Below are 16,805 nucleotides of genomic sequence, written 5' to 3'. Positions count from 1 at the left end.
GGTTGGATCAATGGGCAGAGAGAAATAGGATGCAATTTAATAAAGATAAATGTAAGGTACTCCACCTGGGAAGGAGGAACCCTCAGCACACCTATAGGTTGGGAGTGTCCTTCTCAGTAGCTCGGAGGCAGAGAGGGATCTTGGAGTCCTAATTGACTTGAAGATGAACATGAGCCGGCAGTGTGACGAGGCCATCAACAAGGCCAATCGCACCTTGTCGTGCATTAGCAGGTGCATGACTAATAGATCAAAGGAGGTGATGCTCCCCCTCTATGCAGCACTGGTGAGGCCACAGTTGGAGTACTGTGTCCAGTTTTGGGCGCCGCACTTCAAGAGGGACGTGGGGAATCTCAAGAGGGTCCAGAGGAGGGCCACTCGCATGATTAGTGGCCTTCGTGATAGACCCTACTGGAGGGGGGCGTTGAGAGAGCTGAATCTCTTCAGCCTTCACAAGAGACGGCTGAGGGGAGATCTTGTGGCTGCCTATAAATTGATTAGGGGAGGTCAACGGGGAATAGGGTAAGTGTTGTTTACTAAGGCTCCCCAGGGAGTGACTAGGAATAACAGGTGTAAACTAGTTGAGAGTGGATTTAGGTTAGATATTAGGAAGAAATTTTTCACAGTAAGGGTGGCCAGGATCTGGAATGGGCTTCCAAAAGAGGTGGTGCTATCACCTAGCTTGGAGGTCTTCAAGAGGAGTCTAGATAGTCACCTGACTGGGGTCATCTGATCTCGGTCCTCTTTCCTGCCAGGGGTAGGGGGTCGGACATGATGATCCATTGTGGTCCCTTCTGACTCTACAATCTATGAATCTATGCTGCCAAAAAGCAAGGTGAATGTGAATTTGGATTGACTTATCCTTTAGTGACTTTAGCAAAATTGCTCCCTCAGAAACAAGGAAACAAACAAGTCTGTACTTCCTTTCACCCTTGACAGCAGTGCTATTCCTTGGAGAGCTGTCTAAGAAGTTGGGGAAGAACATAGGTTTTTCTTTACTGGTTCAAACCAAAGATCCATGTAGTTCAGTCCCATATCTCCATCAGTGACTAGTAGTAGATGCTTTAGAGCAGAGGTGGCCAACCTGTGATGTATGCTTTAAGTGGCATGGGCAATCTCTGGTATGCAACAGATGGGGGAGGGGACAGGTAGCATAGTGGACAGTTAGGGAAGAAAGTGGAGCAGGGGAAAGAGATTGGAGTGGCATTCAAGGAGGGTACAGGGCTGGTTTGTGGCATGCATGCCAAAAAAGTGCTGCTTGAGAGGCAGAGTGTAAGAAATGAGGTGTGTGTTTGTATGACCCGCACTTTCCAAGTTACCTGTAGTACGTTCTAACTCTGTGATTTAATAGCCCTGGATGGATTTATCCTTTGTAAACTTGTCTAATCCCTTTTATTAGTCTCCATAACCTCCTTTGACAAACAGAGAGGGTAAACGAGGCGATTCTCTAGCTGATGGATTTTATATAAAGCGTCCAGAAGTGTGAGGTGTTGCACACAGTCTCTCAGTTCTCTTCTAGCCTCGTTCTGCAGTAGGAGACTGTAGCAGTCTGTACCTGTCAAACCTAGTAATCAGCTTTACATCATTTTCAAGACTATATTTGCATGTGAAAGAGATTCTCATTTACATTTCTAATTTCTCCCCCCACAGTCATGACATCCAAAAGCCAGCTTTACTTTAGTGCCTGTCGTAACTCATAAAATAATTTTCATGCTGCTTTTTCCTCACTTGCATGTATTGTAGTGTTATGAAATAATCAATATTGTGTACAATTGGAAAGCTCCTAACAAAAATTAGTTACTACACTTCAGTTTGTTTACCACAGCTGTTATTTTGATATTTTAACAAAACACTCTTGCCACTTTTGGTAGAATACTTTTATGCCAATATTTTGTGAACTTTAAACTCAGTCTAGACTCTGGCATCTCATGAGTTTCCATGTAGCAAAATCTAGGAGCTCTTTCTGTTTCCCTAGCTTAAATTTTCTAGGAAATGTTATGCAAAATCCAGCATACTGAAAGAGAACAATGGAGAAATAGTGAGAGTTACTTTTTACTGTTGAAAAGTCATCTTTACACCACATCTAGTCATTCACCAGTCCACTTAACTAATCTTGGTTAAAGGTTTTGCGGAGCCTAGGGGCACATCAATTTAGTGTGATTTTATTTATTTATTTATTTTTTAAAGCTCTGAAAACTCCTGTGGCTAGCATCACATCTAGCCACCTTTAACTCCCCAGTCCAAACAACCACATGTCCACTTACAACTTGGTTAACATAAAACTGCTTTTGGCCCAAGTCCAGAGCAGGACCTGAATTCGCAGCTCTAGAGCCATAGTAAGATACTTTAACCACGCTGTAACTGCACTGCTTTAATTGATCTTGCTAAGGTATTAAACACTTATTGTTTCTACTGGTGTAATCCAGGTGGGTATTCACTGGAGAAGGGAAAATGAGATTGTGAGGGCTTCCAAACCACAGTAGGAAAAGACCATTTTTTTTCTCTGTTAATTGGTCTGGTGGGAACTGTCTTTCCAACTTGTAAAAGTCAAAATTCTGAAGAGTGTGTGCATCGTGCCTTTTGTTAGGTCAGTTGTTGTAGCTGATCAGGCTTCATCACCAGGGCCTGCATTACACTGAAGTAATAATTGCTTGGTTAAGGGGGTGTTTTTGTTTTAATGCTGTTTGCAGCTCAGTAATGAACAAGTGAGTCCCATCTGTAGCTCTGTCAAAAGCCTGTTTGATCTAGAAAATAAGTCAGAGAGCAGTGATATTTCTAAGTCACTTATGCGGTATTATATGTACCTGTAGTTGAACAGTTGAACAGATTGGAGAACTGTGGCCATTCTATTTTTGTAGCTAGCCTTCCCAAATAGTAATTTTCTTGTAGTAATGTGTGGCAGTGGACTTTCTTATCCAGAAGTCTGTTAGTCATTCAGTGCTACTGACTCGAATGAAATATTATCTAATAACAGCATGCTTTGGGGCCAGGTTTGTGATTAGGAAGTGGGCATAAATGTTAGGCTATTAGACCAGTGCTTGTTCTAATGGCGGGTTCTTAGACTGTAATGCTGTTGAAGCAATATTAAATCTTTTTATCCCACTGATTCCTTCCTGTGTAGTTACTGATCCTCAGTAACTATCTGATTCTGTTCTATCTGGTCAGATCTATTATAGAATTGGAAACTGGTGGAAAGGGGAGTACTACTACTTATTCCATGCTGTGATTCATGGTGCAAGTGATTGGCAATACGTTTTACTTAAGCAAACTTCTGTTACACATGCATGTGGCTGCCTAATTGTCGTTCAGTTTCTGCAGTGTTTCACTGTCGGGGAGCAGTTTGTTTGAAAAGTACACAAAGTTTTTTGGTTTTGGTAACAACAGTGAGGGTGTCAATTGCTGGTAAGACAATGATTGTATGAGTTGCTATATGTAGTTATGCCAAAATCCTTTTTAAAAGAAAAATAATCAATGGATGCCATTGCATTTTAATAAAGATAATCAAAGCAACCAACTATATTTGTTCAGTTGATGTCCCCAAATAATTCAGGTTCTTACTCTAAATGTACCCCAGTATTGAATTAATATGCTTTTCAGATTCTGTTAGTACCCTTCACTAATTATCTGAATAAAGCATTCCTATTGCCCAGTCTTAGTCTTATCTTTTAATGGTTTCTTATAGTATAGTCCATTTTATAATTATTTTGAAGAGTCTGTCTAACAATAGTTGTAAATTATAGTAATTATAAAGGGAGCTTACCAATGATAATAGGGTACAAACTTCTAGTAACAGCTTTTGATCCATCTTTTTATATAAGAAATATCTTCTTGAAAGTTTTAAAACTTGTTAGTTTTTGGTTTCGTTCGGATTGTGTACACTTTTGACAACTTCTCATTCTGCCTAATGTTGCTATTTTTCTCTTGTACTTTGTACATAAAGACCTTTCAGTACCCTGAGGTCTGATATTGTAAAGACTCTGGACTGCTTTGTGTATAAGGTCAATGCATATGCTTAGTTATCAATTAAATGCATGCACAATTGGGGCCTGAGTGAGCAGTCTCTCTCTCTCTCTCCTTTTTTTGGCACTATTATTTTATAATACAGTAAAACTTCTCTACTGTAATTCCCAACTTATTTGGGTAACTTTACCTTCCAGCATGCATTTCCATAGCTTTTACTTCGTTGCAATTTGATTTTGGGGTCTTCCCTACCCTGCAACTCCTTATGGCTTGAAAACCCATTAACAGACACAAGAGAGTGCAAGATGCTGTTTTTTGTGCCTGTGTAATGTTTTCTGCAGGTTTTCCTACTATAATAGAATAATTTATCATAATAGTAGAACTTCTCCCTGGCAAAAAGGTTTTCTTCTTTTATGCTTTTCAGGGGTGTACTAGAAAATTTTATATGGGCCTCAAGTTTGATCTCTGAGGAGACTAGTAGATGCTTGACTGGTTCAGCTTGGAATAGGAGCTAGGAATAGCATCACTCGGGGATTCTTCTATCCTTTCCAAATGGGATGAAGCTTCCATTCTGCCTTGGCTGGGTAGGGTGGGGGAGAAATGACTGTAATCCCTTTAGCCTGTTAAATGCTTTATTCCATCTGGTATGTAATGATTGAGTTCTAAGGGGGTAGAGACATGCTTGTAGTAAAGTGAAGCTTCAGTACAAGTTTTAAAAGCTAGTTGAATTTGCTGAAGCAATTTGGGATGCTTTATTTTGTATTTTATAGAGCCTGTAAACTTGCTGCTTGTTGAAGGAAAAATGCACTCTCCTTGCACACATGGAAAATTAAACCTTTGCGCAAAGGAATTTGAAATTAAATATTAATACTCCATTTCTTCTTGATCAAAATTTTACTAAAACTTAATTCTACTTGAAGTATTCCACATGCAGTATTTTCAATATTGTTGTGCATTTATTGTGTAAAATAGGTAAAAATTGATATTTTGCTCTTTATCAATACATTTCTTCAGAGCAGAAAACATTTCATCTGCTTGAAAAGAGCATGAAAGTTGTGGGATTATAAAAATTCTTGATAAATACTGTATTGGTTTCCCATGTTAATGGAAGTTACAGTCTATTTGTATATTGGAAGTAGCAAATGATCTTCAGTGTCATGAGGGATGAGTTTTTCACTTCAAAGATGTAGTACTGGGCTGTTCTCACCCTACGAAGAGATTTGACCAATAAAGCTGAAATGCATGACCTATGCTCCATAAGGAGTAAGGATTAAAATTAGAGGTGCACCAATACATTGGTTTGATTTACCGGATTGGCAATTGACTATATCAGAAATTGGCCTGAAGTGGCTGATAATTTGGCTGATTAAATGCTCATGCATGCATTGCAGCACAACATGCAGGCAGCAAGGAGCACAAGCCCAACAGCTTGGAGAACTGCTTCCAGCTGGTATATCTGGTGTGGTGAAAGGGGACAGGGGAGGGAAAGGGTGTAGGGGGGCAAATCAATACCCCTCATGGTGAGGTAGGGAGTAAGGCTGGGGTAGGCTGTGCCCAGCAGAGATGGGGTGGGCGCGGGACATTAGCTACAGTTTGTCTGGGGGGTGTGGCTCCTGCTGCTGCGTGCCACTCATCTGGTGGCTCATCCTGTTGCTACTCCTGCAGCTGCAGCCTGCCTTGCCCCACCCCGTGCAGATCCAGGGGCACATGCTGCCCCCTCCCCCCGTGCCTTCCCGAACAAGTGTCAGGTGCAGCAGTGGAAGCCATTGGATACGTGGCGCACAGTGACGGGAGGTGCCCCACTCCTGGTGCCCCCTGGACAAGCTGCAGCTCTGTCCTGTGCCTGCCCCGCCTCAGCTGGGCAGCGCCTATCCCAGCCTGACTCCCTCCCTCAGTGCAGGGGGCATTGATCTGCCCCCTCATGGCCCTTCCTTCCCCCTCCCCTTTCACCACAACAGACTTACCAGCTGGACTCGGCTGTATCGGCAATCAGATTGGTATTGACCAATGTGCCTTCTTAAAAATAGGCTAGCGGTATTGCCCCCGAAATGTCATCAGTACGCCCCTAATTAAAATAATTTGGTCTCGGAATAAGTGTTGTTTTTTGGCATAAATTCCTGCTAGTTCCCAATACAACAAAAACTATTTTGGGATTGGTGAACTGCAGATGAGTTAGGATAGGACTGTCCAGCTTCCAAGTCGTCAGGGATTGTATACTATGTGGGCCATACCATGTAATCTATGGGCCACTGGGATGCTCCCTGCTTTCAACCTCTTCCTGCTACTTTGCTTGCTCACATGGCTTCCCCACTGTACTGTGCATAGTTCCCTCATGGAGACCTCCCTCACCTCCCCTGCCTGGGTGTAATTTCCCCCCTGTGCATGGCCTGGACACACCCTTAGCTCCTTGCCCTGCCCTGCCCTGCCATCAGGAAGCAGCTGCCAGAAGAGGCAGGAGGGAGCCCAGATGCTGCTGTGGCAGCTGGAGCGATGGAGGGGAGTGACAGTCAGGTGAAAGTCTGGAGGCCTTAACTTAATGCAGGCTACTTGCAAGCTGTAAGTTGGACAGCTGAGTTGGGATATTGAATATAGTAGACCGGATGCTGTCAGGAGTTAATAGATGCTCTTTTTTGTGATTTTTTTTTTTTTTTTTAGAAGTTTAGTTTTGCATTTATGTAAGGAAAACTAAACCTCAGGACATTTGACAATTGGAAAGCAGAGTGCAACTCTTTCATTTCTTTGGGGTTTTTTTTGCCATCTCAGGGTGTTAGTTTGAACATATTATATTAGACAACAGTCTAATGTTCTGCATAAAACCTATCAAAGTCTATCCTCTTAAACTTATTCATAAGAGGAGATAAAAGCACTTAAAATGTTAACTGCGTCTGTGTACCCTGAGTGTAATGGGGTTGGAGGGGTGGGGAAGGAGGAGCAAAAATACATTAGCTTTTTTTGGTACTGAATAGTATTCATGGCAGCCAGTGTAGAATGCACTTCAAGCTAACTCGTTAAAATAAAATTGGGCTGTCTGCACTCTGGTTTCAAAATGCATAAAAATCAGGTAGCTGACGCATTTAAACTTTATTCTAGTATACTTAAATGCTTCGTAATGGCACTGTGTGTCTGTGTGTGTGTACACACTCATACTCTCACTCTCAGAGAATACCAACCTAACAAACGCACAAATTTTACAAAGCTTCTCTTCAGTTTGTTCTTTCAGTTAAGTATATAATGTAATTCATTTTTATCTATAGCAATACATCTTGATATTAATTCACTTTCATATTATAATATACAACATGTTTTTAGATTACAAAGGTTGGTGCTCGGACATGAGGTAATGTAAATTTTATGGTTGCTATACAAACATACCCATGTGTTTATTCATTTTAAACCTTGAATTAGGCAGGGGTTCTGCAGTCTTCATTTGCACTAAAATAATGCCTGTGTACAAGGCGGGTGAATTAAGATTCTATGAATGATTTTAAATCTGGCAATTTAATTTTCAAGAACTTGACTTTGCAGTGTAAATATTTGTCATTCTTACACAAGTAATTTCCTATGGTGTTTTTAAGGCCAAATGTAAAATTTGGTTTGTGCGTGCTTCCTTGTTACATACTGTATGTATGTGAGGGCTTTTCTCTGGTACTTGATGATACACAAGTGTAATGTTCTTGCTGTTGGGCTCAAAAATAACTGTTTTAGTATCATGGTAATCATATAGGAGGGTTGCCCACTGTTTCTCTAAACATTTTTAGGTGTTCGTCAAAACAAATCTAGTTAGTAGTAACGATCCTTTTTAAGATTATATTTATGCCATTCTGTAGTAGAGAAATGTCATTGAAGAGAAGGTCTGTGCAACAAAAATATGTAGCAAAGTTAACTACATATTAAAAATTCTGTAGTATGGAAATTGTTTTATTCCTTTTGTTTCTTTGGAAAGCACTTACTTACAGAAATTAATAATTTTTTTCTTTTGGTTTAGGTGACAAACAGCATGTTTGGTGCTTCAAGAAAGAAGTTTGTAGAGGGGGTCGATGGTGATTACCACGATGAAAACATGTACTACAGCCAGTCTTCGATGTTCCCACATCGGTCAGAAAAAGATGTAAGCTGAGCAAACGTAGTTTTGTTCCTCTTACTGGAGTCATCACGTAACTGTGATAATGTTTTGCTTCTACAGACTGTGTTTAATGTGCAAATTAATGGTTTTGTTAGGTAGAAAAGTTTCATTGAGAAATTTTAGGATAACTTTTCTAATAAAAAAGATGGAGTTATGAAGGTCATGTCAAAAGACGTGTAATTTAAACCCTTATCACCACTGGGCTTTGGGGGCTGGGGTGGCGCAGGTGCTAGGATGCAGAGTGACAGCCCAGATGTCACAAGTTCGAGGCCATAGCAGAAGTGCTTATGGCACAGCCCCATGTGTTCCGCTAAATACCTTGTCACAAGGAGGGGACCACTGTGCTTCAACCCTTTTTTTTGTAAACTGTATTAGAGATCATTTTAACTTCTAGTATTTCAAAAATATTTTTTGTGGATTAAAAAGTAGTTTAAATTTGGTTGATCGCAGGTCATCAGAGTTAGAAATGGCCATCTCATAGCATATGCATGTACGTAGTAACGATGGATTGATATTGGACGTCAGGCAGCGTTACCTTAGATTAGGTTCAAATTCAGCTGAAAATTTGAGGAAAGAAAAAAACAATTTGGTAACATTATTTAAAAAAAAAAAAAGTTTTTGAATGCTGAATCTGTGTTGAGTGACTTAAATTCTCTCCCTGTTGAAGCTGATTTGGTAGGTAAAGCATTTGAGGAAGCACAGAATGGAAAATAAATGCATTTTACATCCCTCCATGATTTGATTTATGATAACAGTAAAGTAACTTATTTCTTAGCTGTATTGAATACCATTTCAAAGCAGCAAATTTCTTTCTTTCTCTGGCATGCCCCCTTCCCCCCAGTAAAATCGCATGCTGTTTTAGATATGATGCAGTAAGAAAGAAATAAGACATTGCTTAGTGAAGCTTAGTAAAAAGTTAAGCTTTTTATTACAGTTACCTTGCATCCTGTTTTCACTGAGAGAGTCTGCTGAAATATGGTCTGTATATGGACTATACTGCAACACTGAAATGCTGAAATACGGTCACCTACATTTGTATGTTACTAAAGGAATATTTGAGTGGGGTAATTTTGTGCAGGCATTATGATAGGAAGTATATCTTAGAGCAAGGGTGGGCAAAATGTGGCCTGGAGGCCAGATGCGGCCCGTCAGGCCATCCTATCCGGTCCTCAGGGCCCCTAAAAAATTAAAAAAATAAATATTTATCTGTCCTGGGCTGCCTGTCATGTGGCCCTTGGCTTGCCAAAACTTAGTAAGAGGTCCCTCTGCCCAAAATAATTGCCCGCCCCTGTCTTAGAATGAAACTGAGGTGGGGAGGAAGGTGTGGTCGATTTAGGGTAAGAGTGCCTGATGCCAAGGACAGCAAGAAAACATTTGTCAGAAAAGTGGACAAATAGGATATTGAAGCTTGCAAAGATGACAGGAGATAATGGTGCCATGACAACATTCAATGGAAAAACAGTTTCCAGTAGGTTTACAAGTATTAAATCTTAATTCCTACTAATGGGTACCTTGGCATCTTTGGCCTATGACTTTGCTCATTAGCACTGTGGCTTTTCCAGACTTGGGCTCATGTTATCCTTAACTAGCATATACTGTGGTTTTTATATTTTTCCAAGTAATACAGGTAGGTTTTAATCAAAATATGTACATAATTGATGCATATAATTGTATATTGTGATGAAGGGGTACACATTTAAAAACCACCAGGGCTAGGGACAGAAATTGCACCTAAACTGGGTAAGTGATTGGAAACTGGTTCAAATCTGTAGTGCAACAGAAGTTCAGTGTGCATAAACTGCTTTCAAAATGGCTGAAACCAATTTAAGATAAACTTGGATGAATGTAGTATCAGACTTAACTGATTTAGGTCAAACCAGTTTATTGAACTTCTGCCCCAGGTCCCATCCAGTTTCAAGTTTAACTCATTGTCCCCCAGCACCCCAGGATGCTTTGCACCTCCCCATAGCCCCCCTGTAATCCTTAAAAATATTTCCTATTGGATTTCAGTGAGAATACCCCCTGAAGATAGTTCTTAGCACATGCTACTGTATTATCACAGTGTTTCTTTTTGAATGGGGAAATATTTCCAGATTTTTAGTTTTAATAGGCAAAATGAGCTAACTTTTAAAGGAATTCCAAATGGGCAAGTCTTATTCAGCATTGTAAGCATATAAGGGAAATGTTCAACATTTTGGACCTTATAAGTAGTTTCCATTTTCAACAACTACTAAACTATGCTGAACTAGGAGGGGAAAAACAGCAGAACTTCTGGGGAGGAGAAGGAGAGAGTTCTGATTGTATTCTAGTGATCCAGCCAACTATCATGAGAACAAAAATGAATTGAAGATTAAAGCTAAGTCCTACAGAGAGAATATCCATTTAATGGTGTTAGCAATGAGTTTTTGTAGCAAGTGATCTCTTTGGATGGCAGATATCACTAACAAAATAATGGCGTATTGAAGTTGTTTTAATTTCTTCATTTGCAGTTTGCTTATACTGTTGCTTCTCTTGTTACACACATTTCATCTCAGAATGAAAATTCTGTAAAGATAATACCTTAATGGGTATTCTTTGAAGATAATATTGGTGCAGTTTGCCTGAGATTCAACTCAGATTCCTACTTCTGAGTAGGGTCAAATCCTTGTCTCAAAGAAGTGTCAAATCCTTGTTTCAATTCCATTCTTAGTGTTTCAGTAAGATGAAGATAGCCATGTTCCCAGAAATATAATACTAAATACATAAATACTAAACCTGAGTACAAAATTTAGTATTATGATTTCTAGAAACATGTCTATCTTCATCTTACTGAAACACTAAGAATGGAATTGAGACAACGATTTGGCACTTCTCTGAGAGAAGTAGGAATCTGAGTTGAATTGCAGGCAAATGGCTTCAGAGAATACCCATTAGGATATTATCTTTACAGAATTTTCATTCTGAGATGAAGTGTGTGCAACAAGAGAAACCACAGTATAAGCATAAAGGTTTAGGGGTAGAGAGAAATTGTTTGTTTTTTTGTCCACTCAAAAGTAGGGGTAGTATTATCATATAGTGGGATATGAAAGGACTTTTTTAAACTTAATTTTTATTTTTTGACAACAGTCAAAAATAGGTGTAAGATGGTTGTGCAGAATTAAAAAGGTGATTCTAGAATGCATTTTCCTTGACACCTTCCTGTTCCAGCAAGACATCTATACTTCTTGGAGAGCAGATTGGATACTCTAACAATTTTAGCCTTCATCATTAGTGTGTGCATGCGTGTGTATGTGTACACTAGGGCTGTGCGAAACTTCGGTTGCTGATTTGATTCGGAGAAGATTTGATCCAGTTCAGTGGCTGAATCTCTGAATCTGAATCGAATTGGGAGACCAATTAAAAGGTCCAAATCAATTCAAAGCCTCCAAATAGATTCAGAGAAGATTTGGAGATTCGGGCATCCCTGCTCGCTGCAGCAAGGAGCTAGACCCGGGCTCCATGCCGGTAAGTTGGGGGTGGGGGAGGGGAGACTGGAGGAGGAGGGAGTGGACCATGGAGCAACTCCTGCCCAGCCCCATTTCCTACCTGCTCCCCCAGGCCTTCTGAGCACCCCTGATCCCTGCCTGCTCTCCCAGCCTCGTTGATAGCTGCTCTGCCCGGCTCCAGCATTCTGGCACTAAAAGAAAAACCAACAAAAAAAACCTCTGCGCTCACTGGTTGCTGCAGTGGCCGTCAGGGCTCTGTGGGCTCATGGCAGAGCCCCCCAGTGCAGTGCAGGACAGTGGAGGGGCAAAGGGGATTTGCCTCCTTGCCCCCCCTGGCAGGAGCCGGTGAGTGTGGGGCTTTTTTTTTAAAGAGCCAGGACACTGGTGGGGCAGCCATTGACAGGGCTGGGAAAGTGGGTGGGGGATGGGGCCTGTTCAGTTCAGAGATTCAGCCGATTTGGCAGTGGCTGAATCTCCAAATCCCAATTCAGCCGAATTGATTTGGGATAGTGATTCAAATCAGCGAATCAAATCACAGTCCCCCGAATCGGCCGAATCCGAAGCGAATACTAGCCGCCTAGTGCACACATGTATGCATTTTGTATATACCAGAGGTCTGCAACACTTTCTGGCAGCAGGCCAGAATGATCCATCTCTGGTCCAAGGTAGGCTGGTGCTAGGACCCAGCTGTTGCAGCTGCTACTCCTTGCTTCTCCCTGCCACTTGGTTGTGTTTTGAAACTGGAAAGCTCCTGGCTAGACCCAGTGCAGTGCAGGTGAAGCTCCTGCTGCCAAAACCACAGCTCCATAGGCTGGATCCAGTGGTTTTCTAAGCTGTAGATTGCTGAACCAAGATATTAGACTATCAACAATCGGGCCCCTTTCTGGCTTTAGTAAAAGTGTCCTAGAGCCCTTTTGAGTAGTTTCACATCCATTTTATTTTCTGTCTCAGTCTGATTTTTCTTTTGGCTTGCTATTTAGACTAACCTTAGCCCCACAAGACTTTCTGTAGTGATATAGTTAGATCAGTCTCTACAGAAGGGGAACCAACAGCAGCAAGTAGTTTAAGAGAGTTTAAGAATGTTAGAGACCATCAGTTTAGGCAGGTTACAAGGTATTTGTTTTCATCTAATGTCTTATTAGGGAGCTGCATTTTCAACAACCAGAATGGAAATCACATACTTGGAATGAAAAAACAACTGTATAATGCTTGGTTGTTCACTAGTGACACCAGTTCAATGACCCCAGTATTTTTTTTTTTTTTTTTTTTTTTTGTCAGAATATTTAGGTTTATTGGGTCAGACTCCATTCCAGGCATTCCACTCTTCTGCTGAGCACCTGCCTTTTTTGGAGGCAGTAGATCTTCATTCTTCTTTAACAGTTGTCTGAGATGGTCCTGTGGTTTTCAGGAAAAAGGAAAAGGACACCCCCATGAATGCAGCTCTTATGCATTCTGCTAAAGGCGGTTCACTACATGACTCAGAAAGAAAGTCTTAGCAAAGAAATTAGAATAGAGGTGTTAAGGAACTTCTGTTAATTTGGGATTTTTTTACACAAAGATTATGCTACTTTGAATTAATAATTTAGGCTGCAGACAGAAGTGAGGCTCCCCGCTGTAACCAAGAATGCTTTGTAGGAAGCTTTCTGATTTGCAATGATCCCCTGGAAGAGACAGAAGTTCTCTGTTGGTTCCATCAGGGATGGGAATCTAGCTGCTGGCTTTCTCTAGCAGCGGCCCCTTCTTCCTGTGAGGCTGCAAGTTATCAGAATGGGAGGTGGGAAAGGGAGCAGAGGGAGCTCGTTTTAGGGGTTCCCTAGTTGGTGCTGAAGGGTGAGGTGGGTGAATTGAAGCTCCCCCACTTGGGGGAGGGAGGGGTGGTTCCAGTGCATCCACCCCACCCTCCAGCAGGCGATGAAAAACCTGACTGAACTCCCTCTCCCCTACTATTTTGAAAACATTTCAAGGCTGGCAGGCAGCGCAGACAGAAGTTAACAGAAGATGCTCTGTTTTGAAACATCTTCATCTGACCCCTTGTGCCATTTCTGTAGCTGTTTGCAGCTGCGCACTTGTTTGGTCAAGGTTATAAACTGCTTTTTGTGGCCAGGTCAAGTGAAAATTGTTACTTCTGTCTGTACCCAAGGTCCCTTCTGAGTCCAGAAGTGGTGATTGAGTCCATTATGTGCATTGTGGCCAGATTAGATGTCTTATTCTTCTTGAGCACTATTGTCTTTTGAGAAGGAGAAACCCACATAATTTACTATCAGACTGTAGGTCCATCTGACTCAATAGCCTGTCAAATCGCGCATCTACATGTGTGCTTTACTGTGGAGTAGACCTAATGAGTTCTACAATAAAGCATCACCATCTACACATGCACCAGAACTATGGTGTGGTAAATTAATTCCACTGTAAGATAGTACTGTTAAGGACAATACTATCTTATGGCAGAGTACTTGTATGCGCTGAAATGCATGTGTAAATGGTGACAGGGGCTGGCTGAGGCACAAGGGTGCTGAAGTGAAGGGGTTTCCTGCCACCTAGCCCTGCACTTCAGCACCCTTGTGCCTTAGCTAGCCCCTCTGACAGCCCCCTGCCAAACTGGGGCTACTTTTCCCCGGCTCACTGCTGCAATTCTGGGTGCATGTGTAGACGTTAGATCCAACACAAACTGTGCTGGAGTTTACTGCTCTGCCTTAATTGCACCACACAGTGGTGGAGAGTGAACAGGGTATGACCAGGGTTTTTTTTCCAGTGTTCCTCTCCCACTTGTAGCCTCAAGCATTTAGGGTCTACGAAGTTCTGATTTAGAGGTGTAGCTCTAATTCCCATACTCATTTTCTATTGAAATCCAACTCTTGGCTGATTATTCTCTGAATAAACTTTTGGTTTGCAGAAGAGAGGTCGTCCTTTATTCTGAAGTGCTCTGCCTTCTTGCATGTGAGTCTGTTAGCAGGTCATTATATGACCATGAGAAAGTAGGGCTGGAAGGGACCTCACGAGGCCATCTGGTCTAGTTCCCTGCTTGAGGCAAGATTGTCCCTGGCCAGTTGTCTGTCTAACCTGCTCTTGAAAATATCCAGGGATAGGATTCCACAATTTCTCCAGGTAGTTTGTTACAATGCCTGACCATCCCTATAGCCAGAAAGTCCCTCTTAATCTTTAAAATACATGCTGAAGCTTGATACCGTTACTTCTAGTCCTGTCCCTTGGGGCCAAAGAGAGAAGCTCATCTCCATCCTTTCTGTAATTGCCCATTGGGTGTTTGACGACTTATCAAATCTCCTATTAGCTTTTTCTTTTCCAAATGAAATAACCCTCGTTCTTTCAGCTGTTCCACATAAGTCTTGCTTCCCAGGAACCTAATAGCTTTCATTGGTCTGTGCTGGACTCTTTCCAATCTGCCCACATCTTCCTTGAAGTGTGGGGCCCAAAACTGGACACAGTACTCCAGCTGAGGCCTCCCCAGCACTGAAAAGAGTGGAAGGATCAGGTCTCTTGATTTGCAAGCAAAACTTTTGTTGATGCAACCCAATATGCTTTCTTGGGTTTTTTTTTATCTTTCTCTAGGACCTGCTGTTCATTTTCTTTCCTAGTTCTTTGACAAAATAAAAAGGATACAGAACAGTGAATCTCAGCAGCAGCAGTGTGACCTCTGGGTGGATTTGTCTTTTTCACAAAAAAAAAAAAAAAAAAAAGTTTGATTTCTTTTCCAGATTTCTGGCTTTGTCATCTTCAGTCTTGCTCTGTTTTTTCAGCTGCCTGACTGGTTCTAGCTTCTCATTTAGGGACCTGGACTAGGACCTGACTATTGCTGTTCTTCTTTGATCATTTAATTGATTCATTAAGAAGGTGACTCCTGAGAGAGTGTGTCATATAACACTCCTCCAATTTTCCTTCATATGCAGATCTTCCTTTCGAAGTCTGTGGTCACAAAAAGCAGTCTCACCTTTACAACTGAGAAGCTCCCAATTTTTCTGATGTCTCTCATAGTAGGCAAAAGACTTGCATCCCATTGCCTCGTGCATTAGCAATATCATCAGCAATGAGTTTCATGAATGGGAGGAAATGAGTTGATTACCTTGATTTAGTAATGTTTATGAAGATGCACATTCTTATTAACATTAACCTCTTCACGCTAATCTGGATTTTAACACAAAATGAACCTTACATTGTATTCAAGAGGGTCAAAGCTCTTCATCTGTTACTACATAATGGTTTACATCTACCACTAAAACAGTCAGGGCTAAACTTGGTATGCTTAGCTCTTGGCAATGCATAAGCAGAGTTCATGGGACAACATTTAACAAAAATTCTGACGTGTAATATCTGAAGACAAAAATGATTAATCTAATTTTGATCTAAAAGTAAGCCATTTAAGTGAAAAAGAATAGTCTCAGGAAATCAGATAATGTAGCTTTATTCAAGATTCAGGCAAATAACAACAGAGAGCAAAGATGCTGAGTACTATATCTGGCTTTCAATTCGGCAGCTTCAAAAAGAAATAAGCATTTTTCAAGAAACAGTTTTAAGGTTTTTTTTAGGTGACTAGATAAGCAAGCCAGTAAGATCTTCCATCTCTAATTACCATGGTAACCTAAACTGTGTAATGTATATTTGCCAAACAAAACGCCTTATTTATTAGCTTGCAATAAATGCAATATAAAACTAAAAATTCAGGTGGTAATATTTACATATACTTTTGAAAAATATAAGCATCTGTGCAATGCTAATTTTTATTATAAAAATGACCTGATCCTTAATGGATCTAAGTACTGTCACAATGCAAATCTGGCACCCCCATCCCATATCATGCTCTTCTGTCTCTTGCTCTCAAAGCAAAACAGCAATATACAAAGAGTTTAAAAAGGGCATGGAAAAGGCATTATAATTAAGGGAAGTCAAAAAAGTTGGATTTCGGCCAACAACAAAAACAACAAAAATCTTTGCTCCCATACCTAAAATGGATGTGTTGCATGCTTCTCTCACTAAATGACAGTTGGCAACGTTGTCATGTCAGATGGTATAACGGCATCCCCAAACCTCTATTTTCTCACTTGACATATTACAAGTATAGGGTTATACTCAAGATACTCACAGTTAATCTCTAAGCCATTTTGTAGCAACTCAAAATAAGTGCTTGAGAACATTTTCAAAACTCAAGACTTGTATTTCCTCATGAGCAAGAACATTTTTCTTATCCAATTTTGATATGCCAGATGTTGCCATTCCTTTCCTTGTGGAGTAGAGCCACAAACACCCTG

At 40.9% G+C, this 16,805-nt stretch overlaps 1 protein-coding gene across 4 annotated transcripts in view; it reads left to right on the top strand.

Moving 5' to 3' along the window:
* Positions 1-16,805, top strand: part of CNOT2 (CCR4-NOT transcription complex subunit 2) — a 126,662-nt gene that overhangs the window by 67,564 nt on the left and 42,293 nt on the right. For all 4 annotated transcript variants that reach the window (XM_014521471.2, XM_014521468.2, XM_014521470.2 and 1 more), the window contains exon 2: positions 7,943-8,065. In XM_014521471.2, the coding sequence (XP_014376957.1) occupies positions 7,943-8,065 (123 nt within the window). The remainder of the gene's footprint in view (positions 1-7,942; positions 8,066-16,805) is intronic.

The sequence above is a fragment of the Alligator sinensis genome, unplaced genomic scaffold (genome assembly GCF_000455745.1).
Source record: "Alligator sinensis unplaced genomic scaffold, ASM45574v1 scaffold506_1, whole genome shotgun sequence".
Lineage (NCBI taxonomy): Eukaryota > Metazoa > Chordata > Crocodylia > Alligatoridae > Alligator > Alligator sinensis.
Note: the sequence above shows the minus strand (reverse complement) of the source record. Positions and strands in the feature narration are given on the sequence as shown.